General features: G+C 32.8%; 1 protein-coding gene across 10 annotated transcripts; it reads right to left on the reverse strand.

Annotated features, from left to right (window-relative positions):
- Window positions 1–222: 222 nt before the first annotated feature.
- On the reverse strand, window positions 223–7,034 carry LOC114312089 (long chain base biosynthesis protein 1b). 10 transcript variants are annotated; one of them, XR_014361862.1, is made up of 9 exons: window positions 6,537–7,034; window positions 6,261–6,332; window positions 4,529–4,702; window positions 4,199–4,332; window positions 4,014–4,112; window positions 3,700–3,841; window positions 2,571–2,698; window positions 1,678–1,740; window positions 223–947 (listed from the first exon to the last, which is right to left on the reverse strand). XR_014361862.1 is itself a non-coding variant. In XM_082915845.1 (9 exons), the coding sequence occupies exons 5-8, from the start codon at window positions 4,080–4,082 to the stop codon at window positions 1,710–1,712; spliced, it is 366 nt and encodes a 121-aa protein (XP_082771971.1). In that variant the 5' UTR covers window positions 4,083–4,112; window positions 4,199–4,332; window positions 4,529–4,702; window positions 6,261–6,332; window positions 6,537–7,034; the 3' UTR covers window positions 223–947; window positions 1,678–1,709. The 10 variants fall into 10 exon arrangements, 7 of the variants coding, with proteins under 7 accessions (XP_082771971.1, XP_082771972.1, XP_082771973.1 ...); XM_082915845.1 differs by having other exon boundaries at window positions 2,575–2,698; XM_082915846.1 differs by having other exon boundaries at window positions 2,575–2,698; window positions 4,225–4,332; window positions 6,537–7,023.
- Between the last annotated feature and the right edge of the window lie 3,167 nt (window positions 7,035–10,201).

A 10,201-nucleotide genomic window follows, 5' to 3' on the forward strand; every position in this document is an offset into this window, starting at 1 on the left:
CAATAAATTTTGTCACAAAAAATGTTTATTAGCGACGAATAATCACTTTGTCATAATAACAAATATAAATGACGAAACAAATTTGTCACTAAACTTGTTTCATATTTTATATTTCAATTTCAATTTCAATTATTATTTCAAAAATATCGCTGCTCATATTCCAATAGCCTTTTAATTGTACTAAGAAATCTACTAGCTATTATACATCACTCCACACAAAAATTCACTAAACAATTTATATTATAAATTAAAATATATCCATCAAACAACTTTAATAATATAAACCATTAAGTATAACAACAAAACCATCATAGCAAATTCTAAAATGAACTATCGCGGAGTCCACAAAAAAATAAAAATAAATAACACTCGATCTTGATTTGCAACTAGAACTAAGTATTAGTCTAGGAAAAAAAATTCAAAACTTGATCTTGATTTGCAAGTATATTTCCATAAGTCATCAAAAACCAATCTGCAAAGAAAATAAACAAGAAAAACATTAGAGATATAGAAGGGGCATTCCCCAAGCCTTACAAAAGCAAACTAAAAAAAGTAGAGCCATACAAGAGAAACAAAACCAAACAGATAAACTAAACTAAATAAACTATAAAGAGAATCATCCTAAAATAAACCACACAAAGGAATGTTCGTTTGCCACATGAGGAAACAAGAACATTCAACAGAGTAGCCAAAAACAATACAAAATACACTTGCACAACCCTTAAGAGAGAAAAAGCAAGCAAAACTAGAGAATAAACCCAAGAAAAGCGTTGCATAAACAGCACTAGCAGCAACCACACAGATACAGCTGCAGCTTTCTTCCCTACTCCCAAGTTGATGCTTTTCCTTCCTCAAGCTACTGAAACACTTGCATGGATCCACCCAAAAGGAAAAGGTGAATATTTGTCTCGGACTTCAAAAATTTCTTCTTCATTCAAGGTTTGACACTGAACATTAAAAAATGTATTGATAAGTATCATTCAAATTATCAGTAGCTACAAATAAAAAACTGCAAACCTGAAACCAATGGCCCACATGGACACTACATGACATGCTGCAGGTATGGGGTAGGACTCGACATCAATAACACACACAGAAGCTTTCTATAAGATTTGATGCCACTGTTGTGGAACTACTATGACTGAAAGTTCCCTATGACTTTTTAAGTGTTTTCACAACAATAACAACAAAAAAAAAATTATTCTACTGTTATTTTTTTTTTTCAAATATCAAGAGACTAACCACGATATTTTGCCCATGTTTTAAAATTGCAACTTATCAAAAACTATTTTCATCAAAACCCTTACCTTAAATTGCTTTCTTTCATAACCACCTCACCTCCATTTTAGGACACATTAACCAGTGAGGAATGTTGCTTCATTTGTATCGGTGGCAAAAGCATGATAAATATATCAAAATGGAAAATGGGACTATTCTGGCTTTTTTAGATATCATATCACTTAATCATAGAACCTTAGTTCTACCATAAAAATACCAAAGTGGTACTCGATTTGCAATTAGCTAGTCATTAGTTTCAAGTTGACAACATCAAAAACTGACAAAGCTGAAATATCAAGACAAAAATATACAAGACTTAAAATTAAAAAGAAAGGAGAGAAAGCAGGGGAGAACTAACAGCACCACAATAATTAACACAACACAGAAAAACTATCTTACCGAATCTGAAGTTGACTCTTGCTTTAGGACTATCAGTGTAGTGATATGGAACACCCTGTTTTTCTACAAAATGTGATCAAGTACATAAGTAACCACGAGTATAAAATATCTAAACATAGTTATCATTTTCTTTTTGTATTCACAAATCTTGTACCAATTACCAATGAACCACATGAACACCACATGTTTCTAAATTTTTTGCAGTATTTTCTCATGCCAATTTCAAAAAATCATCCATCATTTTTACTGGCTGCAATGAAAGTTAAATGAAACTAGCATCTTGTTCAGCAATAATAAAAAATCAACATAAAATGTTATGTAGGCATAAAATTGTAATCAAAACAGAAATTGCCAAAAACTGTGCGAATTGTGTTGTCAGAGTTATGATCAAAATTCAGTACACAAAACCTTGGGTTACATAAGATTTGCGAATTATGCGAATTGTAGTGGGGAGTAAAAGCAAGAGTACCCTTGGGTTACATAAGATTAACGTTTATTGATATTCATGGTGCATGGAAGAGAGAATTCTCTTGAAATCAAAGAGTTTGAAGGAGAAAACACCCACTTTGATTTTGCTATGGAAACATTGTGAGACTAAGTCTTTTTTCAATACCTACAAGCGCACAAACATTAAGACCTCGAGATTGTGTAGGCAAGTGATCATGATGCCATACAGTATATACATAACCTGAAAATGGTTTTCCCAAAACTAAAGTTATAAACCAACTCGCACATTGCCAAAACTCATTTCCTCTAGTTGCAATTTCACAGAAATGACCCAATGGCCCAATTTTCCAACACACACAAATCGTTCCATCAGAATGTGTAACCAGTAACTCACATTGACTTGCCAAAAAGTAGGAGTGAAAGAAATTTGAGAACTGCTGGATTACCTACTCAGGAATATGTTCAAGCAATTGTGAGTCGCTCTTCAAGGATCCTGTGGAGTTCTTGAGTCCAAGGAAGACGATTGGGGATTTCACGTCACTCACAATCTTGAGGCCGTGTATATTTGACAATCCTGCAATTGCCAATATAAGAGACAAATGGTTAAGACCGATCAGATAAAAACAATTTAGTTCTGTTGTTCTATTTTGACTGAAAGGTGAAAGCCACACATACCCCTGAATTGGTAACCAACACCTTCAGCAACACTTGAAAGAGCTAGCAAAGATGCAGGATAAAGAAGAGCTAGTACCACAAACACCTACTGTTTGGTAACATTGACTATTTGTCGTTTTTTATTTACACACAACATTAAGCATGGTTGTCATATATATATATATATATATATATATTTATAAGAATGAAGGTAAAAAAACACATGTTTGGTACAAGGGAGAGGTGGCAGGAGGGGGTCAGAGGTGGAGGGGGACTCGCCGGAGATGGTGACCAATGGGGCCAGAGGTGGAAGGGACAAGCCGGAGGTGGTGACTGGCAGCCAAAAGTAGTGGCCGGTGACTTGGGTGGTGGCCGGATGGGTCGCTAGCAGTATTGATAGGCTGTGGGTGGTGGCAAGAGGAGGTGGGGAAGGGAGAAAGGAATGAAACCTTGTTTTAAAACAAATAAAAATAACTTTTTTGTTTATAGAATTTAGTAACTTTTTGTAAACTAAATGAATTTTTTTTTTTTAAACGAAAACAAATGGCAAACAAGTTTTTATTTCCAATTTTCAATTTTTTTGCAAATATAAGAAGAAAATTGTAAACATAAAGGTTATCAACCAGATTAACATTTTTCTTATGCTTTCTCTAGCTGCAAGTGGTTGATTTACATAACCTCTAAGCATCACATGTGCAACCAGACTAAGAGGTCCATGCATCCAACAATAGATCAATATATCAGTGACACTGACTCATCTGATGCCAATGGAGCTACAAGATTTTCCCGAGTCACTTCGAGATAGTAACATAGGCACTTTATAAGTGATCTCAAGTTGAGGATAGCTGACACATCAACCATATCCCCAATGAGTACCTAGCACTTCGATATAGATTAAAAGAGAGTGAAAATAAAACAAACCTTGGCATAGTACAACAATATTTTTGTTCAGTTTTGTAATAAGATTAGGATTTTCCTCTAAAACATCAATAGCAATAATAGCAGCAGTTGGAAGATACGGAGACAAGGAAGCAGAGAAGACATAACCAGAACTACTGAGACGCTGCAAACATGTAACATGTCATCAACAATTAAGAATAGAAAACTACGAAAAAAGAGCACTAATATCAATCAGTAAATAAACAGCTACATAGACACGGAATTCTGATTATAAAAAAAAAAAAAAAAATTCTTCCAAACAAGGTTCCCTTTTTCAAGTGGTGGTAATTTCATACTTGATGAGCAGTGACTCTAACGCTTCCTACGCGGCAGAATCCTCCTTCCGTGGCCAATGAATGTCCCATGGAAGCAGTTATGATATCTACCTTCTCAATCTACACAACCAAGTACCAACACCATCATAAAACCACAAATTGAGAATTCATGAACTGACTAAATCTAAAATATCTTCAAAACATACCGGAACCCCATATTGCTCGGTGGTACCTCTTCTGAAACTGCCAAGCACACCAAAACAGTTGCTCTTATCCAATAAGACACGGAAACGATATTTCTCTTTCAGTCGGATGATCTCATCTAATGGAGCAATTTGACCTGAATTATGCAAATTGAAGAAATCTGTCAAAACATTAACATTTCCCAATCCTGCACGGGAAACAGAAATGCAGGGTATACATGATAATATGGTATTAGTAAATAAGAAAACTGTTAATTGTCAATACTAGTCTGATGAAAGCTACAAGATATGTTATCAACATAGTAAAATTAAAGCATAATTGCCAAAAGATACCTGGTACACAGCTTCAACCACAATATAGCGCCTTAGCTTCTTAGCTCGCTTATTTTCTACAGTAACGTTCTCCGAAGTACTTTGTAGAGACTCCATGTCATTGTGCTTGAAATACACAATTGTACTTCTGGAAAGATAAAGGCCATTTTGTATTCCCCAGTGGACACCCTCATCCTAAAAAATTCCCACCCCCAGTCCAAATAAATAAATCAATAAGAAAAGCTCTAAAATAGAGAGAAAAAAATTAACCTCATATACATGGCAGATTGCAAAGCCAAACCAATGCTAATTTTAAGGGACCCAAACAAATGTGCCAATAACTACTCATATTACCATGCATATGCATAAATGTTTCCAAAATACAAATTAATAGAGGTTCTCAAAAAACTAAACAACAAAAAGAGAAAGCAAATTGCCAATTGATCGTGATTGATCCAATATGGCACAACCATTTAAACCATTGATCAGTATCTTTATTATAGCTGAATGGCTTATTATAAGCTCTTGATATAAAATATCCACAGCTTAATATAAACTCAAATGATTATATTTACATCAACAGAACACAGTCAGCTAATATGCAGTCTTAGCCCTCTTCGCTCTTTTCACAATCATATTACAGCAGGTAAATTTAGTCAAGAAACGATACAAAAGCAATAACATATCATTATGTTTTCATATAACAATATTAGCACTTTCAACGACTAACTAGATAAAACATAGTCAACCATTGAACAATACTTGTCATGCATTCTTCAATAGTAACCTTTGTAGGAAAGTCCTTGTAGCCTTAACGCTGTGTGTGGTTTGGGAATTTGGAGAGGGATTTGGAAAGAGAAAGGGAAACACAATGTAAAAGATTTATGCCATACCAAATGAAAATTAATAATTAAACAGTAAAGATAATATTCACGCAACAATAATATCCCCTTTCTTAGAAAAAGATAGAATTGCACTGAACATGGTGGAAAGTCCATAAGGATATAATATGCAATCAAGAGTTCCCAAAAACTTAGCGATTCTGGATTCACAATCAAGGTGGACATCTATGCAAAATAACATAGTTAGAATGGTAATCATTTTCATGCACAAGGAGATAATTCAATTTAGTTAGTTATGGTTTGTAAATATAGTAGAGAAAGGTTATTGGGTTTCTAAGAAGGGCTGTATTTGCTTGATTTGCAAAGACTAGGTACTAGAATTTCTAGAGAACCATCGTTTTGAGAGGATTGGGTATTAGATTGAATGCCATGAGGTAGGATTTTGTTAGGATATTGATTGGCTAGGGTTTTAGGTTTGAATAGTTTTATTTGGGGTTATAAATTGTACTATAGTAACTAGGGGTTTTCGTGGACCAGATTGATTCGGTTTTGGAGTGGACCTACGATTGAATCGGTCTGTACCGTTCCATAAATTTTGGATTAGAATCAGACCACTGAAGATATGTATCTGAGCTGTAGAAATCGGTTTGATTCCAAGTTTCTAGGCTATTTTGTTCCATAAAATTCCAATTATCAATCAACATAAAACTGATCTATTGCAACAAATAAGGCAACAACTTAAATCTAGTTGATTTCAACAAATGGAAAGAGAAAGATTGCAACATTTGTAGCTGAAACAAAACGACCGAAAATCCACCTTTCATTCAATTTGAAGTATGATATATATAAACCTTAGAACAGATATATATAAACCTAGATATATATATATATATATAAAGCTTAAAAATTACCCAAAAAAGATTTTCATAGACTAACTGTTGTTCTTCTTTTTCCGTTGTGGTCCAAATTCGAACCTCCTAGACCTGCAAATCACTGAAAATTATTAGTAGCATGCACTCAATTGCAGCCTTCGAAGGGAGGAAAAAAAGAAAAAAGAAAAAGACAATTGAAAATATAATATATAGCTCCAAAAACAGGGTAGATATTAGCAACAAACTAAACCCTTAAGCGTTAAAAAAAAAATAAATAAATAAATAAAAGAAGAAAATATAAAGCTTAAAAATTACCCCCAAAAAAGACTTTCATAGACTAACTGTTGTTCTTCTTTTTCCGTTGTGGTCCAAATTCGAACCCTATCTTTCTTATTCTGTATCATCATTGTCTTTGAGGTTTTGGGTTCGGAAACCCTTGAATTGACCAAACCATTGGGTCGGTAAAAGTGGTTTTCGTGTGTGAGTAGAAGGAGAGGAAAAAGATGAAGCGGAAAAGAGAGGAAGAGATGAAACAGAGAGTAGTGGCAACAGTAACAAGTCTCATTGTTGATTCGATCGGTTGAGAGAGATTAATCATTGAGATGAATTCTCTCACCCCCTCTCTGAGATGAATCGAAATCACTAAGATGAATCATTGTTGATTCGATGAATTGAGAGAGATTAGGGTTTAGGGAAAGAGTGAGTGAGTCGATCGGTTTCCTCAGATTCAAAATAAGGGTTTGAAAAGAGAGAGGGGGAGGCTGTAGACATTTCGAACGATGCTTCATGTTCTTCAGAATAGGATGAGGGAATATTAGATATAAAAATAAAATTTAATATATATATATATATAATTGCACGTTAATTATAAGTGTGATTAAGAAATTATATATAATCACATTTAATTAAAAAGTGACTTAAAAAATAAATATTATCCTACTTAATTAAATTAGGTGTGATTAAAATATTGATTTGAGTTTTTCAATCACACTTTCATTAAAAGTGTCATGTTTTAATTTCTGTAAGTGTAATCTTTAAGTATTTTTGGAGTAGTGACTTTTATCAACTAATATAATTGTTGGTTACCAATTCCACAACTTTTGTCGATTAAAGTTTTTTAGTCGCCAAATTTGATTGTCAAAAGTGTAATTTCCTGTAGTGTAGGTTACTTAGAGAGCTAATTAACTTGTGTTTTATTTTGAGAGAGAGAGAGGAAAGCAATACTGATGAAAAAAAAATTTAAAAAGTTAGTAGTCTATTTTTTTTCATTTCCGCCCAATGTGTCAAAATTTTTCTCCAAAATTAGTGACAAAATAATTTCCTCACTAAAAAGTCTCAAAATATTAAAAATTATTACTGAAAAAAATATATTTCTCAAAAAATTCGTCACTAAAATATTTAAAATCAAGTTTTTTAAAAATATATATATAAAAAATTATTGGTGACGAAAATATATTCTTCACTAATAATTTTATAATTGGGGACAAATTTTTTTCTCACCACAAGTCTCAAAATTTTGGCGCCACCCAAAAAAAATTTAGCAAGAAAACCTCCGATGACGAAACTTAATTTTTCCTCATTTAAAAAGAAGTATTTGTTGACGAAAATAAATATCGTCACCTATTATTTTTACTTTTTTATTATATGTGATAAATTTTTATAATTCGTCACGGGTTACTCTTATTTAGTGACGAAATTTATTTTCTTCACTACTTTTCGTCACGATAGGTTACTTAGAAAGTTAATTAACTTGTGTTTTGTTTTGAGAGAGAGAGAGAGAGGAAAATTGATTAAAAAAAAAAGAAAAGAGAGAGAGAAAAAAAAAAAAAAGATCGTAGTCTATTTTTTTTTTTATTACCGCCCAAAATGTCAAAATTTTCCCTCCAAAATTAGTGATAAAATAATTTTCTCACTAAAACGTCTCAAAATATTAAAAATCATTACTGACAAAAATATATTTCTAACCAAATGGCCTTATAATATTTAAAATCAAGTTTCTCAAAAATATATATATATATATATATATATAAAATTATTGGTGACGAAAATATATTCTTCACTAATAATTTTATAATTTGTGACAAATTTTTTTCTCATCAAAAGTCTCAAGATTTTGGCGCCACCAAAAAAAATTAGCGGGAAAACCTTCAGTGACGGAACTTAATTTTTCCTCACCTAAAAAAAAGTATTTGTTGACGAAAATAAATTTTGTCACCTACTAGTTTCATTTTTTTATTATATGTGACAATTTTATAATTCGTCACGAATTATTCTTATTTAGTGACAAAATTTATTTTCTTCACTACTTTTTGTCACCATAGATTACTTTTGTTGTAGTGCATAAAAGACGTGCATCACGTAAGCCTAGCTGAGAGAGAAGTATAACATTAATCTATGTAAAATAAGGTACACCTTTTATGACGGAATAGCTTATCTCAAGTTGCCTAAATTTTACATGAAGAAACAAATTCTGCAAAAAATAGGAGTAGCTTTAAAGCAAGTTGCGAAACATATCACTACCACATAGAATCTATTAAGTTCGTGACATTCCATCTAATGTAACACAAAGAACCTTCAGCATCCAAATTATTGTGCTAATGTTCAACACTAGAATGGAATGAGAAAATAAAGCAAATAACAAAACCACAGAATCAATCAGGACAATCACAATAGAGTCTTAATTAATGGACAAGAAATGTAAACCTGAGGATAAAAGAACAGCATACCTGCAAGAGAATTGATTTTAAGTCAAACTAACAAGTAAAATTGGTACATTGTTGTGTTGAGCTAAGTGAAGCGAACTATGATAGTGATGATAACAAATGACACTTAGTTATCTTGATGAGGTATGCTGATGGTGGGCATATCAGTACCCTACAAAGGCAAATGCACACAAGGCATTGGCCGTGGACTTGGATACCTGATGTAATATTGAAGTACACTGAAAGACAACGTATCCACTCCAGTTGTAGAAAAATCACATTTACGCATGTGTTGTTACAATGAAATAAAAATCGACAACTACTGAATGATCGACAACTACTGAATGTTAGACAACAGCTAAAGTGAAATCTAAAATCCTTATCATCTACGAAGATAAAATGAAAAAAAGCACCTTGACCTAATCACCCGGATGAACAGATAATGGTACACAGCTTTAAGCATCAACTATAACAAAATGGCAGAAAATTCAATACGACACTGTAGAACTTCAAATTCCATTTGTTAGAGTGAAAAACTGAGAATTCAAACTTGCTTATAGAAGACAAATTTCAATTGATTGCCTGGTTATTGGTTTCAAATTAAATAATAATATAAATAAGAAATATTCATAGTTTGAAAAAAGTACCAAATTTACCACACAACCAGTAAGTACAGAGAATACAAATGTAGTTGCCTAAACAATCACAGTAGTTATCAACAAGAAGTTAATAATCTAAAATGAGATCAAGACACTAACCTTAACAAGAAGGCTGCAGAACCGTGACTTAACCCAACCCACCCATTTTCCTAACTAATCTTGATCAGAAGCTGCAAGACATATTTTGACAAATCGTGTGTACTTTTTTGTATACGAAAAAGGCTCAAATAGGCATGCCCAACCAAAATCTGGTCTCAGGATATCCTGCAATGCCAAGAAAAAAGATAGCTTAAGCAAATCCATATATTACTAATAATAAAAATAATAAAACTACACTCTCAGATTCCAAAAATACATCACAAACAACCATTAAAACTAGTTATTAGTAAAAGGTACAGGAGATATTATAATAATGATATCCATTTAAAAAATGAAAGGTACCTTTGTCAAAGCATGCCCTCGGTGAAACTCTGTCCTGATTCGGTAGAAGGTGCTCTTGGTGATATTAGAATGGCAATATTCATGTGGTATGCATGGAAGTCTAATGGGCATCAAGAACCGTATTTCACTGGCACTTATAGTCATGGGCACCATCCCATCTTGCAGAATTACTGGAGTT

The sequence above is a fragment of the Camellia sinensis genome, chromosome 2 (assembly GCF_055761805.1).
Source record: "Camellia sinensis isolate YWXY chromosome 2, ASM5576180v1, whole genome shotgun sequence".
Taxonomy (NCBI): domain Eukaryota; kingdom Viridiplantae; phylum Streptophyta; class Magnoliopsida; order Ericales; family Theaceae; genus Camellia; species Camellia sinensis.

Excerpts from the sequence above, each read along its gene's own strand:
- LOC114312089 (XM_082915845.1), bottom strand. The coding sequence starts at position 4,082 with ATGGGACATTCATTGGCCACGGAAGGAGGATTCTGCCGCGTAGGAAGC. Across the intron at positions 2,699-3,699 it reads TATTGTTGTACTATGCCAAG|GATTGTCAAATATACACGGC; the intron begins GTTTGTTTTATT and ends TGGCAATTGCAG. Across the intron at positions 1,741-2,574 it reads TTGCTTGAACATATTCCTGA|AAAAACAGGGTGTTCCATAT; the intron begins GTAGGTAATCCA and ends CACATTTTGTAG.